Raw genomic sequence first — 15,894 nt, forward strand, 5'->3', positions numbered from 1 at the left:
CATCTGGTAACTCCAAATGGAGAGTGTGGTGGCACATGCATGTAATCCCAGCATTTAGGAGGGAGAGACAGGCCTGCAGCCAGCTTGAGGCCAGACTGGTGCAGTCCAGCCAGGGCTATGCCGCGAGATCATCCCAAAAGGCATCCAACTAGCTAGCTGGGCAAATGAGAGCCGGTGCTTCAGACTGAGAATGAAGGAGATGGCCCCAGAGGGAGGGCAAGTGGCAGTCATTGCCCCTGGATCCTAGGCTGGTGCTCTGGTAATTGAGGTTCAGGACAGTGGAGAGGCACGATGAGCTGTTACCCACTGGAGTGGACCAGTTGGGCCGGAGCCACAATAGCAAAAGCCTGGGTTTGGAGGTCAGCCGACCTCATCCCATCTTGGGTCGTGAGTAGTACTGGAGTCATAGAGAACACAGAGAGCTTGCCTGTCCCTTTAGAGATGCAGGAAAGCATCAACGCAGGGTATAGCCTCTTGATGAGACCAGGGCTAAAGTTACTTGAAATCACAGCATTCATTGGGAATAAAAAAAAAAAAGTGTAGGTCCAAGTGCCCTATGTGCCGCCTGTACAAGGGAATGTTAGAGTTAATAGCTCATCCTAAAGGTCAGAGAGCAGAGACCTGTTCCATCTGAGCAGGTCTTTAGCCAGGACTGATGGGGCGGAGCTGGAGGAGGCTTTAGGCGATTTGACTCGTCTGGGTTAGTCTCAGTGCTTTGGACGACACTCTAAACCTCTTTACTGGGATGTTCAGCGCCCCAGGTCAAACATTAAACCTGCTGGGAGAAGCAGCAGTGGGTTCACAGAGTGCTCAAGGCACTGCAATTTTGGGGGCGGGGGGAGTCTGGACATGGAAATGAAGTAGATGTGGGCACTGGGGGACCTTTAGGGTACTGGGGGCTTGCCAAGAAGACTGGTAAACAAGTAAAGACTGTTTGCAAGTCGACAGGCCTGGCTTCTGAGAATATAGAATCTGGAATACTGGAGTTTGGACCAAGAAGGCATTGTGCTTGATACACAAGCGGGCCTACCACAGAGCTAAATCTTCCATCCTCCCTACCCTCATGAAGTCGAGGCTGGTCTTTAATTCTAGCATAGCCAAGGATGTACCACCATACCCAGTTTTATGGTCAAACCCATTCCAGCCCCTCTCTTTGTATTTCTTAAAGACTTATTCTTATCATCTTATGTGTAGGCTTGTGTGTTGCAGGTGTGTACACATAAGGGTGTGTCCTCAGAGATGAGAGGCATCAGTTTATGGAACTGGAGTTACACGGTTGTGAGCCACCTGAAGTGTGTGGGTGCTGCTGAGTCTTGAACTCTGGCCCCTGGAAAAGCAGCAAGTGCTCCTAACTGCAAGGCCAGCTCTCCAACCCCCCCTTTTGTATATTTTGAGACAGACCAGGGTGACTTTGAACTGTGTAGCGGTGGCTGTCCTTTTCTGATCCTCCTGCCTCTACCTCCCAAAGGTAGAGTCATGTGTCACCTCTCACACCTGCCCGTGCTTTTTATTTTGAGATCGTCTCATGTACTAAATTGACCAGGCTGGCCTTGACTTTCCTCTCAAGTCTAGGTAGGCCATCAACTTCTACAAAATCTAGAATCTTGGTGGGCAGGAATCCCAGGCTCGGGTGGCAACCGAGAGCCTCTAGAGGCTGGAAAGGTAGGCGAGGAGGCAGACAGCAGGGATCTGGCCCTAGGGTTAAAAGGCACGGGTTATCTTAGGAATTTGAAAGTCATTCAAACAGGGACAGATAGCCTTCTGAGGAGGGGGCTGAAGACAGACTTGGCTTCTAGGGACGTTGTCATTTTGGATGAGGAAAACTAAGAGCTCAAGCAGAGAGGAAGGAACAGGGGGCTGAATTTCGGAGATAGGAAAGACTCGGGGTACCCCAGAGCATGGAGAGTCCAGCTGGGCGCGGATGTCCCAGGGAAGGGTGAATGCAGATGCCTCCTGGAATAAAGAATTCAGGACCAGGTCTCCGATGTTGAAGCCGGTAGCAGTGAAGAGCAGGCGGACTTGGGTGGGGAACAAATCACTTCCTGCCTCGCTCCCCCTGCAAGGAGAGGGCGTGCACCGCGAGCCTTTGGGCGGGGACAGAGGCGACTGGAAAGATCAGGCAAGCTGAGCGTCCCGGGTTGGGCAGCAGGGTCCTCCGGGGTGTGGCGTCTCTCGTCCCGCCCCGCGCCCCTCCTCTCCCCGAGCCGGCTGGTGGTCGATCTAGTCTCTTTGCTTCCTTCGCTCATCGCAGACACTAGTCGACCCATCGGCTTTCGGTAAGGCTAAGATGCACTCCCCGCTTCAACATCAGCCCACCTCAGGCTCGCGCGGTCCCCTTTCTGAGACTCCCGGGTGGGGCAGAAGTAGCTGGAAAGCCACGTGTCCTCCATGGCGGCGGCGGCGGCAGGAACCCACGTGGCTTCCTGGGCCGGCTTGGGCCGGCCGGGCCTCATCGACTACTCTTCTTGCCTCTGCAGGACCATGGCCAACCTCGAGCGCACCTTCATCGCCATCAAGCCAGATGGCGTGCAGCGCGGCCTGGTGGGCGAGATCATCAAGCGATTCGAACAGAAGGGGTTCCGCCTGGTGGCCATGAAGTTCCTTCGGGTAACAACGCCTTTCGCCCCCTACCCCTCTGCTGCCGGGTTGCGGGAGTTTTATTCTCCTGCCAGTAGTTTGTCCACGTCGCCTTTTGGAGTCGGAGTCAGGTCTCCTGGCTCATTTCACTCCCACGAGAATCCTTTTGACCTCCGCCCCTCACCAGACGTTGGTGGCCCGCTGGCCCTTGCCCAGGCTGGGGAGGACAGACGCCCTTGGGAAGGTTGAGCGGAGGTAACGTGACTGGTGTCGGTGCCCAGGCCTGGCTTCCTTTCCGCTCTGCGTCCTGGTCCAGTCCGTCTTGCAAAAGGCCTCCAGTTTGCTTGTGTGTCTTGTGCGGCAGCAAGGATTGGAGAGAGCCTGGAACCCACCCTGTACAACTACAATTCTTTTATGCTTTAGCCAAAAATTCCAGATCACCGAGGCTGCATCTCTCCGTGGCATAGGAGAGCAACTATTTTTACATGTTATGTGGCCACCAGCTGAAGGTGTAGTTTATGAGGTCTAGAGTCAGATCCCCAGCCCCTCATAAACAGTAGGGTGTGGCGACACATGCTCTAATCTCAGCACGTGGAAGGGGGAGATAAGGAAATCTGGGTCACTCTTCCTACACCTGGAGTTTAAGGCCAGGCCTGAATTCCATGAGACCCAGTCTAAAAGAAAAAAAAAAGGCTACTATTTTGTTGTTGTTGTTGTTTTGGTTTTTGTTTTTCAAGACAGGGTTTCTCTGTGTAGCCCTGGCAGACCTGGAACTCACTGTAGACCAGGCTGGCCTTGAACTCAGAAATCTGCCTGCCTCTGCCTTCCAAGTGCTGGGATTAAAGGCGTGCGCCACCACCATCTGCCAGAAGGCCATGAGTTTTGTTCTTGGGTCTGGAGAGAAGACTCCAACATGAAAAGGACTTGCTCTTCCAGAGGATGGGTTGGTTCAATTCCCATTACCCACAGGACAGCTCAGAAGTGAAACTCCAGTCTTAGGGGATCTGACACCCACTTCTGGCTTTGGAGCACTAGACATGCACAGGATGCACAGATACGCAGGCAGACCAAACACCCATACACACAATTACTTTAAAACAGAAACAAGGGGTCTGGAGAGATGCTCAGCAGTTAAGAGCACTGACTGCTCTTCCAGAGGTTCTGGTTTCCATTCCCAGTAACCACATGGTGGCTCACAACCATCTGTGATGGGATCCGATGCCCTTTTCTGGGGAGTCTGAAAAGATGGCCAGTGTACTCACTTACGGAAAATAAATCCAAAAAGGAAGTTTAAAAAAATAAAAAAAATAAAAACAAGAAAAAGCAGGGTATAGTGGCTTACACCTTTAATCTCAACAGAGTCAAAGGCAGGCAGATATCTTAGTGTGAGGCTAGCCTGGTGTACGGAGTGAGTTCCGAGCCAACCATGGCTCTATAGACTTGTGTCTCAAAACAGAGAAAGTGGTCTTGGGGTGGAGAGAGGGCTCAGCAGTTGAGGACTTATTGTTGAGGTCAGGTGTTTGGTGGCTCACAACCATCTCAGTTTCAGTTCCAGGAGACCTGTTATCTGCTGACCTCCGGGCACCAGGCACAAATGCAGGCAAAGTAATCGTATACATACATTTTGAAGTCGTGTTGTCTGAACTGCTCAGTGTGCCGGGAACCTGCCGTCACTTGGCACATTCAGCCAGCATTTCACTTCATAAACCTTGCTTCGAACCACTTCTATAATGTTAAATCCTCAACATCACTGACTCTGTAAGAGTCTTTATTTTGGTTTTTCTAGACCTTCCTTGGTTTCTCTGTAGCCCCAACTATCTTGAAACTTTATAGACCAGGCTATCCTTGAAATCAGATTCACCTGCCTCTGCCTCCCAAGTGCTGGGACCAAAGGGGTGCCCTACCATGTTTTTTATGTTTGTTTGTTTGTTTATTTACTTATTTATTTTTGTTTTTCAAGACAGGGTTTCTCTGTGTAGCCCTGGCTATCCTGGAACTCACTCTGTAGACTAGGCTGGCCTCGAACTCAGAAATCTGCCTGCCTCTGCCTCCCAAGTGCTGGGTTTACAGGCGTGCCCCAACCACTGCCTGGCTTCAGGCTGTATTCTTAAGGTATAAAATTAGAGGTTAACCCAAAGTTAGAAAGACTGAGCCAGGAGCTGGTGTTGCTATCCTCTTAGGTATTGTCTTTTTTTTCCTTTTTTTTGGGGGGGGGTGGGTTGAGGCAGGGTTTCTCTGTGTAGCCCTGGCTGTCCTGGAACTCACTCTGTAGACCAGGCTGGCCTAGAACTCAGAAATCTACCTGCCTCTGCCTCCCAAGTGCTGGGATTAAAGGTGCGTGTCTTTTATTTTTTAAGACAAGGTCTCTATCCCAGGTTGGCCTTGAACTTTGGGTTCCCCCTGCTTCTGTCTCCCAAGGGCTGGGATTGTAAGCCTAAACTATCAGGCTCAGCTCATTTTGTAAACACTTGCCGTCTTTGCCTTGTGCATGGTGTGTTTATGTGAATGTTGGTCCTACGCCGCTTGATAGTCTCCTAGTCATTGCTGCATACACACTCCATGGCAACTGGCCAGTGAGTCTCCAGGCTCTCATCTGTCTTTACCTTCTGTCTCTGGCTGCGAGGTTCTAGGGACGCAGGTCTTCATGCCTGTACTGGATCCTCACAAGCTTCCTGTGTGGAGTCATCGTCCTTTTGAACCTGGTGCTGGAGCCTGACCCCTAAGGCCTTTCCCACGCCAGGCAAGCACTTGACCACTGAGCCACCTATATGCCCAGCTCAGGTTGTCTTGGTGATCAGTACAGGTTTTTTCTCCTGCCACAGTAGTGTATGTTTCATGGTCTGGGTCCTTGTGAATGTACTGAAATACCAAACCTGGAATTGAGAACCTGCTGTGTTGGAAGGTCCATGCCCACCCCCAGGGTGGGATACAACCATATCTAAGCTTTCCAGTCTGTGGATAATGGGATCCTCTCTCTGCCAGGCTTCTGAAGAACACCTGAAGCAGCATTACATTGACCTGAAAGACCGGCCTTTCTTCCCGGGACTGGTGAAGTACATGAACTCAGGGCCTGTGGTGGCCATGGTGAGTGCTTGTCAGGGACTGAGTGGGGGGATTACTCTTTCTCTTTTGGGACTGGCTTTTACCTTGTGGCTCAGACTGGCCTGGGATTCCAGTCTGTCCACCTCTTTAGTACTGGGCTTATAGACTGGCAGGAGTTAGCCAAGTATGTGTTTGGGAGGTGAAAGAAAAGGAAATGAGGTTGTAGAAAAGGCTGGGAGTTAGGTTCCTGGCATCCACACGAGCTGACTCCCCACCACTCCAGCCAGCTCCAGGAATCTGACAGCTCTGGCCTCCGCAGGCGCCCGGACTCCCATGTCCATGTGTGTACACACAGAGTTAAGAAAAGGGCGTAAGGCAAACCTTGGAAGGCCTAGTCTGCTCTCAAAGGAGCACCGCTTCCCATAAGTACTTTTGACCACATTTGTTTCCTAAATTTTAGAGAGGCCCAAGTTCTCTGGCCCTGTACAGCCAGTGCAGTGTCTTTTGGGTGGCATTGATGTCCCCATGGGAATGATGGCAGAGTGCAAGAAAAATTCACTGAAATCATCACAGAGCACTTCTTGTTCTCAGACTAGTTTCTCTTTTCTTTTTTTTCTTCTTTCTTTTTTTTTTTTTAAAGACTTATTTATTTATTATATGTGAGTAAACTGTAGCTGTCTTCAGAAACCCCAGAAGAGGGCATCAGATCCCATTACAGATGGTTGTGAGCCACCATGTGTGGTTGGTGGGATTTGAACTCAGGACCTCTGGAAGAGCAGTCAGTGCTCTTAACTGCTGAGCCATCTCTCCAGCCCCTAGTTTCTCTTTTCTAATTAGCCCTTGCCATCTCTCGCCTCCTCAGGTAGGCCCCTAGGTACTTTCCACGGATCCCTGATCTTTCCTCAGGCTCCAGGCTTTGTCCTCTGTGCCCCCTCCGCGCCCCCCCCCCCCCCAGTAGTCTTTTTCCTATGTCGTACTTAGTGATTTAAAACATAGGCTCTTGCTCTAGACAGGGCTTATCTGACCACAGTGCCATACGTTGATCTCACAGGTGGATGAATAGGAGCGGTGGTTCTTAGTGGTTCTGCCTCAATAATTGTCTTTTGTCTGGTGAAGGTCTGGGAGGGGCTCAATGTGGTGAAAACGGGCCGAGTAATGCTGGGGGAGACCAATCCAGCTGACTCTAAACCAGGCACCATTCGTGGGGATTTCTGCATTCAAGTTGGCAGGTAAGAGGTGTGTGTGTGTGTGTGTGTGTGTGTGTGTGTGTGTGTCTGACTGTCTGTCTGTCTGTCTGTCTGACCGGGACTCTTGAGTGGCGTATATAACACTGGGCATATTCCCAGGGTTTGGAACACCTAAACTTAATATTAAGAATGATTGCTTAAAAATTGTAATTGAGACACTGCAGAGAGCTACAGCTGATGGTTCCTGTGTGGGAAACAAAGGAGTTTATCCTCATCCAGTTTATTAATGTATGTCTGGGTCTGACACCTAACCCTTTAATTCTCTTAGCCTTAAGTTGTACTCAAACTTTGTACATTCAAATGGAATAAAGGGATTATTCCTAATAAGCATGGATGGTAGGTTTGATTTGTAAATTACTTCTAAGAAAATGCAAGCCAGGCCTGGTGGCTCATACCTTTACTTCCAGCTTTGGAGAGCCAGGTATATAGTAGCTTCTGGGACAGCCAGAACTACATAGTAAGACCGACTCGATCTTGAAAAACTAAAAAAACAACAAAACTCTCTAAAACCTCTCTTAATGTGGGTGTTATAGCCCTTAATCCCATCACATCCCACACAACTCTGAATTTGAGGCTAGCCTGGTCTACAGAGGGAGTTTCAGGACACTCAGGGCTACCCAAAGAAACCTTCACATGCATCCTCCAAAACCCAAACAAACCAGATGTGGAGGTGGGGGCAGGATGATCAGAAAGTTGGTCAGTTTTAGTTGCATAGGAAATTTGAGACTAGCCCTGCCCATTCCCCAAAGCAGGACTGGCTCTGAACTGGCATTTGGAGGCTTGCCCTCTTTTTTTCTTTTTCTTTTTTTTTTCTTTTTTTTTTTTTTTTTTTTTTTTTTTTGGTCCTTTTCCAGCAGTAGCAATCTTGGGTTATAAATACTAAGCTCCTTATATTTAGCACCTTTATAGCTTTGTACTTTTTTTTTTTTCTATTTTGGTATTCTTTTTTTGTTTTTTTCGAGACAGGGTTTCTCTGTATAGATCTGGCTGTCCTGGAACTCACTCTGTAGACCAGGCTGTCCTCGAACTCAGAAATCCGCCTGTCTCTGCCTCCCAAGTGCTGGGATTAAAGGGGTGTGCCACCATCACCCGGCTCTTTTTTTGGTATTCTTAAGTTTTTTTTTCTCCTAGTGTTTTGCTTGCATATATGATTTTTTTCCTAGTGTTTTTATTGCATGTGCCCAGTCTGCAGTCAGAAGTATTTATCTGATGCTTTGCAACCGAAGGTATACATGGTTGTGAGCTATCATGTGGACCCAAACTTGGGTCCTCTGCAGGAGCAACAAGTGCTCTTTACTGTTGAGCAGTCTCTCCAGTCCCATCCTAATGAATTTTGGTTAAATGTTTTACTTACTATTTGCCTTACTGAAAACTCAGTGTAGCTTGCCTTATATATTCCAGGCAAGCATCCTACTATTGAGTTCTGTGTCAGTCCTGTGGCCAGTTTTGGGATACTTGGGAGGGGGTTGGGGGGTGGGGGTGGGCAGGGAATGTAATTATTCAGTGTCAAGTGTAAAGGTCTGCAGTCCGCTCCATGCTGTTATCTAGTGAGTGGACTCTGGCACTTTAAGACGCCATAACAAATGAGCTTTCTTTCTTAGGAACATCATTCATGGCAGCGATTCAGTGGAGAGCGCTGAGAAAGAGATTCGTCTGTGGTTTAAGCCCGAAGAACTGATTGACTACAAATCTTGTGCCCATGACTGGGTCTATGAGTAGATGTGGAGAAACTGGAGTCCTTTACAGCACTGCTGATGGGTTCCATGGACTGGGTGGATCATCTTTTCTAAAACAATAAAGACTTTGGCACTGGGTGTAGTGTCCTGTGCTCATTTGCTAGAACTAAAAGAAGTGGTTTTGTTGGCATTGATGGCATTGGAAGCTATGACGGCATTAAATAAAGTAGTTCTATTTATTGTGAAGAATCAATCTCCATCTTCTCAGAAACCAGATCAAGACACTTACCGTGGGGAGTCAAAAGAGTGTGATATGGGTTGTGCAGGAAAATAAACATCTATTTGCATAACTAATAGAGAAATGTACATTTCCGCAAGATGTGTATGTGAAAACTTAGTGAAGTAGGTCAGATTTGGAGAAAGTCTTAAGACAGATGCAAAAGGAAAATGTTGGAATGAAGGGTTAAAGGAACAGCTGACATACTTCTGGCCTGAAACTTGTAATCAGATATTCCTGAGGCCTTATTCCCTGAGTTGAGTGTTTTGCTTGCATGCACTGTTGGGTCTAGTATGCAGAGGTTAGAAGTGCCTGATGACTTGGAACTGGGTTTATGGATGTCAGCTGCCGTGGGAGTGCTGGAACCTGGGTCTTGGAGAAGCAGCGGTGCACTCAATCACTGACCATCTCTTCCCTTCACAGTCCCCAGCTGTAGAATGTGTACATTTGTGAGTGGTCTCAAGCTGGAGACACTGGGGGTTGCTGTGGAGCCCACTTTGGGTGTTAGCAGCCCAACTTTTGGGTCCTCTGGGAGAACAGTATGTGCTCTTAACTGATAAACCACCATTCCAGCCTTCTGGGGGTGAGGAACTTTTTCTAGGCTCATCACTGGAGTGGGCTATTGAGTAGATGGCCTTTTATTATTTATTTTTACCCCTTTGGGACAGGGTTTCTTTGTGTTTAGTTGGTCCTGGCTGTCCTGGAACTTATTTCATGGCCAGGCTAGCCTCAAACTGCCCACCAGCAGAGGTTGTTTGGTATGCTTTCTTGAGAGGCTAAGGGCACAGTTCATTTTCTTTCTTTTTTTTTTTTTTTTAAAAGATTTATTATATGTATTATATGTAAGTACACAGTTGCTGTCTTCAGACACACCAGAAAAGGGCGTCAGATCTCACTACAGATGGTTGTGAGCCACCATGTGGTTGCTGGGATTTGAACTCAGTACCTCCAGAAGAGCAGTCAGTGCTCCTAACTGCTGAGCCATCTCTCCAGCCCCTGTAGTTTCATTTTTAGGGCTAATCTTCCTAGATTGGCTTAGCTGTCTTCTCTCTCCCAGAGCCTGACTTGGTTTGTTTTTTTGGATTTGTTTTTTTTTGAGACAGGGTTTCTCTGTGTAGCCCTGGCTGTTCTGGAACTTAACTCTGTAGACCAGGCTGGCCTCAAACTCAGAAATCCGCCTGCCTCTGCCTCCCAGAGTGCTCTTCTCAGAGCCTGACTTGAAACATAAGCAGGTGTGTGGCCTATTGATAAAGCCGAGGCTTGGCGGCTCTTATCTGCAGTTCTGAACTCAGGAGGCTGAGGTCAGAGGGTTTGTAGACTAACCTTAAAGCAAAAGCTGATGAAAACTGTCCTAGCTAAGACAATGTTTAATGTCTATAGGTGCTTTGTCTAAAGCACACCAAAGAGGGCTGGATCCCTTTACATTGTGAGCTGCAGCCTGTGTGGTGCTGGGATCTGAACGCTGGCCCTTAGCTGAACCTCCTAGCACTGAGCCATGTCTCTAGCCCCCAATATTCTGTGTTGCTATACTGAGAACTGGCAAGACCAACACACGATCTTGTTGTCTCTTGACTGTTATCTACACAGTTCCTAAACACTGCTAATTCTTTTGATGAAAAGTGTGCCGAAAGGATGGACAGTGGAGCCCTGGCCCCCTAAAAGGGGGAGGGGAACACGAACTAAGGGATCAGTTGTCACCAGTGGGCCAAAGAGGTGACCACAGTCTAAGCCCAAAGGGCAGGGTTTGGTGGCCATTCATATTATTTCTACCTAAATGTTTTACCTTCTGCCTTAAAATTCATCGCCTCTCTACAGTCCCAGACCCTTTATTCCGTGAAGGCACATATATGCCCCATCTTGAAGGTGGAGGAGGCATAGGGCAGCTTTCAGAACTGGTTCTCTCCTTTCACCATGTGGGTGGGTCCTGGGGACCAAACTCAATGGTTAGGCTAGGGGGCAAGAGCCTATCTCCCCAGGACCCCTCACCCCAACCCACTTTCCTTTTTTTTCTTTTCTTTCTTTCTTTTCTTTTCTTTTTTTTTTCTTTCTGAGACAGGGTACCCTCTGTATAGCCCTGGCTGTCCTGGAACTCACTCTGTAGACCAGGCTGGCCTCGAACTCAGAAATCCACCTGCCTCTGCCTCCCAAGTGCTGGGATTACAAGGATTACAAGCAGGCGCCACCACGCCCAGCTCCCACTTTCCTTTTTTAAGAGGCAGAGTCTCACTAAACTGTCCATTCTAGAGTCTTGAAGTTTTGTTTGAGGTCTAATGCTACTTTCCAGGTGCAGCTGTCTGTCAGAATTAGCAACCTCTCTCTTTATCAAAACTGATCTAATACAGAAGATATCCAGCTGATGTCTACTGGAGTTCTGCTTGGTGTGGGGAAGAACTCCACACATCCACATATCTGATATTAAGTGTTCAAGTAGGGCTGGGGACACAGATTTGGTAATACTTGCTGACTGTTCCTTGAAGCCCTGGGTTGGATCTCCAGCACTTGACATAGTCACCCACTGAGCATGGACCCTAATGCACAATGTCTCATACATAGTGACTTTCTCCACAAATGACACATCCTTATCTTTGTTTCTGCTCTGTTGGCCCTATTCGTGCCTATCCATAAGCTCTAGGCTCAAATGCCGCGTTTGCTCATTCCCCAGTACCCTCTTGTTTCTTGCCAGACAGTGCTAAGTCCCTTTGCACATGCTCACTTTTGCTTTACTTTGTGTTTTGACTATTCTTTGAGCAGAGTTAACTGTCAGCTTGGGGAGTTCAGTTGTGCCCCCTTGTGAAAGAATCACTTCCAGATCTAGTGTTGATTATTTGCACCCTGCCCTGAAGGGGTCAGAAGTGTCCCCTGAATACCCACCCAGATGCTTTCTACCACCTGTTTTCTGTCTTAACTGCATGTGGGAGAGGCTAGAGTACATGGGGTAAGCTTGACTAGTTCAATCCTGATTCCCACAGTGGAGGAAAAGTTGTACTTTGAATTGCACCTCTCCCTCTCCCCCCCCCCTCTCTCTCTCACTCTCTCTCTCTCCCACCCCCCAATGATAACCTGAGTTCTACTACAGGACCCACCCGTGGTATAAGAGAACTGACATCTGCCAGTTAACCTCCACACACGTGAGATGGCATATCCACCCATGTTACCTAGGAAACAAAATAAGTGTTGAAAAATTGATAAAGCTTAACTTTAACATTTTATTTTGTGTAAAAAAAGGGCAAATTTAGTGAATTATTTTCATCTTGTACACAAAGTTATAATTTTAATGCTTTTCACATCCATGCTGAAAATTTGCATTTTGGTAAAAATGAAAGGAACATAAATTTCTCTGAAGGAATTTTTCACGCCATTATATACATTCCATGAGAAAGCTTCAAACACTTCCTCAATAATCACAAGTTACCAGAAAATAAAAGATTAAATTTGTCCAGATATTGATCTATATATCAAACGCACACAGAAACGATGTAAAAACCTTACGTACTTTACTTTGGCCTCTGTCCTTGAAAGGTTTGCCCAGGGACAGATGCTTTTTTTTTTGTTTTTGTTTTTGTATAAATGACTGTGGCTTTATTTAAAATATGAAAATCAAAGGAAGATACCCAGTTTAATCACAGTATTTTTAAAATCCCTCCCCAATATTAAAGGATCATTACCAAATATATAGCACCATAATACAAATATTGATGGGCGAGGGTATTCACATCACACAAAATTAATTAATAATAAAAACAAACAAACACTGAAAACCCGTGTTAGTATCCGCAGAATAAGAAGTTGATAACAGCTTTAGCTTTCCTCATACACTGCAAGGAAAAAGGTTAAAAAGATTAAACTACTAAAAGTTCCCAGGCTTCTAACAGGAAAACAAAAACAAACCCAAGGTCAGCAGTACATGTTGAACTGTGGAAGAAAAAGGGCTACTGAGTAGTATGACAACAGGAACTATGGCTACAATGGAAGCCTCCTCTGGTTAACGTTCTGTGTCAGCAGCAGGAGGGAGGGTCTTAACAAAGACAGGGCTCTGGGGTCTGTTTGGACTCTAGCCAGTCCTTACCAACCCTTCACTATGAGTGAGCATAAACACTTTATGAATGCAGGCGGGGAATTCTAAACACCTTAAACCTGGTTTTGGTGTAGAATTGGAAGCTTGTAAAACCTGGCTACAAATGAGTATTTCACAGAACTAATTACCAGGACTGGCTGGCTTATAGTTAGTTCCCTGGAGAGCTCCTCCACCCAAGGTATGAGAGCACCCCATACAACAGGCTTCTTGCCCTGGTACCATGGAAACAGTCCTGGGTTTCATGCGCTGAGCCTGAGAATAAAGACTGCTATGACCTCTGCTTTGGACCTCTTCTAGGCTGTAAGCTTCTGGGAAGATCCTTCCAAGTCAAAGATTTGGGAAGTGTGAGGATGTCACATTTACAGTAGGTCCCTCTCAGCACTGTTGTTTAAGATAAATATCCAGTAATTTTACAGCTGAATTCACATATATTTGACACAAGAATCAACTTGCATTGATGTGATCTGCATTTAGCCCCAAGAGTCAATATTAAAAATGGTGACATGCGATTCCATACATTTTTACACTAAAAAGTAACACATTTTACTTCCAGTAGCTACTACAAAACCTTATGTTATTAACCCCTCTTGCATAGAATGAGGTAAACCTGTGCATATTACCAATGCTATTATTCCCAAAAGTAGAGCAATATTTTAGAAAATAAATTGCTGGTTTTTAATGTTCTATGCATTTAAAAGTCAAACAAAAAATCCTACCTAACATGTCTCCTGGGGTTTTTCATTAGCATTTTTCTTTCTTTTCTTTCTTTCTTTTTTTTTTTTTTAAAGCATTCCATAGGCTGAAGGGCTGCAGAGGTTAATCATTTTGATTAGTTTCTCATTAGCCCTGCCTATTTTCCAGAGGAAATGGGCAGTATTACCACTCTGAAGAGGCCAGGCTCAGACCCAGAAGCACTTCTAGAACAGATGCAATGAATTCCTGAGAGTTTAGTTTATGAACCTCACTGGTAAATGCTAGCTCTCTGATTCAGTCACAATTTTGTAGAAAGTTAGAAAACAGAGAGCAAACTTGTCACCAATTTACCCTTTCATCCTACCTCTTAAGGAAGCCATAAGAATTTTAAAATAGGGAATGTTTAAAATGGTCCAAATCAGTTGTTACAATTAATTCTGACTATAATTAAAGACAATTCATATTTATGTGTGTGTGTGTGTGTGTGTGTGTGTTTGTGTGTGTGCCTGTATGGAATTTTAAGAAAAATTACTTTCAGTTTCTAACAAATCCAGGACAGTTAAGAGTAGAACTGGAATGATTCTGAAATCTACACTTAAAATTTTGGATACCAATTTTTTCATCTGATTTTTTTTTTTTGTAATACAGAACAGTATCTGTTTTCAGGTATGGTTACATTGTGTTGCTCTCATGGATGGAGGAAATGGCAGAGGTCTGATAAGAATATCCCTTTTATGGGATGTTTTCTAGTAAGGAAAACAGAACAAACTTAGGAAAATATTAATTTCCCCCAACCCTTTATGTAGACTGAGATCCTGTGTATTTTGTCAACCATTCCAGTTTAACACTTTAGTGTTAGAAAATTTTAATCATTTTACGTGAAGGAGAGCATATAAAAGTATCCAGAGTTCTCCTAGTTTCATATACAACTCCAAATAAATTTTAGCAGAATGAAAAAATTTCTGTACAAACAGTTAAACGGGCTGCAATAAAATGTCAGCGAGCACAATTAATGACCCCTTCCGTGATCTACATGGTGATGAGCCCTCTGGGAGGGGTTCAGTTGCATATTTTCGCAGCAAAGGAAGCTGGAGATGTGACTGGCCTAACTTTAAAATCCAAAAATCTCCCAACAGGTACCAAGAAGGTTCATTTGTAATGACAGTTCATTTGCATTTACAACTATATCCTTCTTAATCATTTCCTTCAATCCTGCTACCTAAACTTTTATCTTACCAAAAAAGTTATAATTTCAGTTCTTGTTAACAATGCACATAAATCCAAACTTGGAAAATATTACAAAATTCTTTCAAAAGCTTCAAATACAACACAAAAAATTGTCCGTCTTTATAAATTGAAAAATTGCCCCCCCACCAAAATAGTTTCCCCCCCACCTGAAAAATCTGGAACTGAACTTTTCTGTGTTTAGCAAAATGTCCCAGTAGAATAGCCTGCTGCGCAGCTGGCTGACTGCAAGTCAGTCCTGTAAACAGCCCCTTCCACCCACAGTTTCTGAGTCGCCTCATGGCTCTTGTTTGATGTAGACAGTGGCAGGGCCATTGCTTTCTTGGTCAGATGCTCCCTGAAGGAAGCTACAGTCCTCTCCGTCTAGCAGCTCCTCCTTCAGATGTGACGTGGTCACTGTAGGAGACAGACAGAGAGGCCCGGCTGTTACCAAGTCCATCTTCACGTTCTATCAACTTTACAGCTAAGACACCACCATCTCTTCAGTACCTATAAGGATGAAACTATGGAAGGTTAGGTGGAGCTCAGGGGTGGAATGCTAGCCTAGCACATGTGAGGTGATGGCCCAGCACTCTAAGACAGATGACAATGCTAACAATCCTGAAAAGATTCACTTCTCGGTGTGTATGGTTCTAGGGCTTGCATATACTAGACACATATCCTACCACTGGGCTCCACCCTCAATCCTAATTTCAATTTTAAAGTATGCTGTTCATTGAGGAATGCTTAGAAAAGGGACACACAGCAAGAGTGCATGATCTCCAGTGGAATGCCCAAGTAACAGTGCTTATCATTCCCACTAAAATAACTCCAATTTTTCTTGGGATTAAATATTCACTTTTATGTCAATGCCTATAGAAATGAACATATTTCTTGTACATTTTAAGGTATAATACTTAACATGACAGAGTCTGCCTATTTAGCTCAACATGGCCTTTAATTTGTGATCTTCCTACTCCTACATCCAGAGGGCTGGGATCGTAGTATTGTAATATATATATATGTGTGTGTGTGTGTGTGTGTGTGTGTGTGTGTGTGTGTGTATCCTCCATAGTGTGTGTA

General features: G+C 45.7%; 2 protein-coding genes across 16 annotated transcripts in view; one reads left to right on the top strand and one right to left on the bottom strand.

Moving 5' to 3' along the window:
* The first annotated feature begins 2,158 nt into the window (after positions 1 to 2,158).
* Positions 2,159 to 8,680, top strand: LOC127693970 (nucleoside diphosphate kinase B). Its single transcript, XM_052195289.1, has 5 exons — positions 2,159 to 2,276; positions 2,478 to 2,607; positions 5,560 to 5,661; positions 6,736 to 6,848; positions 8,468 to 8,680. The coding sequence occupies exons 2-5, from the start codon at positions 2,482 to 2,484 to the stop codon at positions 8,583 to 8,585; spliced, it is 459 nt and encodes a 152-aa protein (XP_052051249.1). The 5' UTR covers positions 2,159 to 2,276; positions 2,478 to 2,481; the 3' UTR covers positions 8,586 to 8,680.
* Positions 8,681 to 12,059: 3,379 nt separating this feature from the next.
* Positions 12,060 to 15,894, bottom strand: part of Mbtd1 (mbt domain containing 1) — a 60,206-nt gene continuing 56,371 nt past the window's right edge. For 14 of the 15 annotated variants that reach the window (XM_052197539.1, XM_052197532.1, XM_052197534.1 and 11 more), the window contains one exon: positions 12,060 to 15,228. In XM_052197539.1, the coding sequence (XP_052053499.1) occupies positions 15,110 to 15,228 (119 nt within the window). In that variant the 3' untranslated portion in view covers positions 12,060 to 15,109. The other variant, XM_052197543.1, reaches the window with a different exon arrangement.

The sequence above is a fragment of the Apodemus sylvaticus genome, chromosome 10 (genome assembly GCF_947179515.1).
Source record: "Apodemus sylvaticus chromosome 10, mApoSyl1.1, whole genome shotgun sequence".
In the NCBI taxonomy this organism is placed as follows: domain Eukaryota; kingdom Metazoa; phylum Chordata; class Mammalia; order Rodentia; family Muridae; genus Apodemus; species Apodemus sylvaticus.

Bases quoted from the DNA above. Each gene is read 5' to 3' on its own strand.
- LOC127693970 (XM_052195289.1), top strand. From the start codon at position 2,482: ATGGCCAACCTCGAGCGCACCTTCATCGCCATCAAGCCAGATGGCGTG. The intron at 5,662-6,735 runs GTGAGTGCTTGT...TGTCTGGTGAAG, and splicing joins CAGGGCCTGTGGTGGCCATG to GTCTGGGAGGGGCTCAATGT. The intron at 6,849-8,467 runs GTAAGAGGTGTG...TTTCTTTCTTAG, and splicing joins TTCTGCATTCAAGTTGGCAG to GAACATCATTCATGGCAGCG.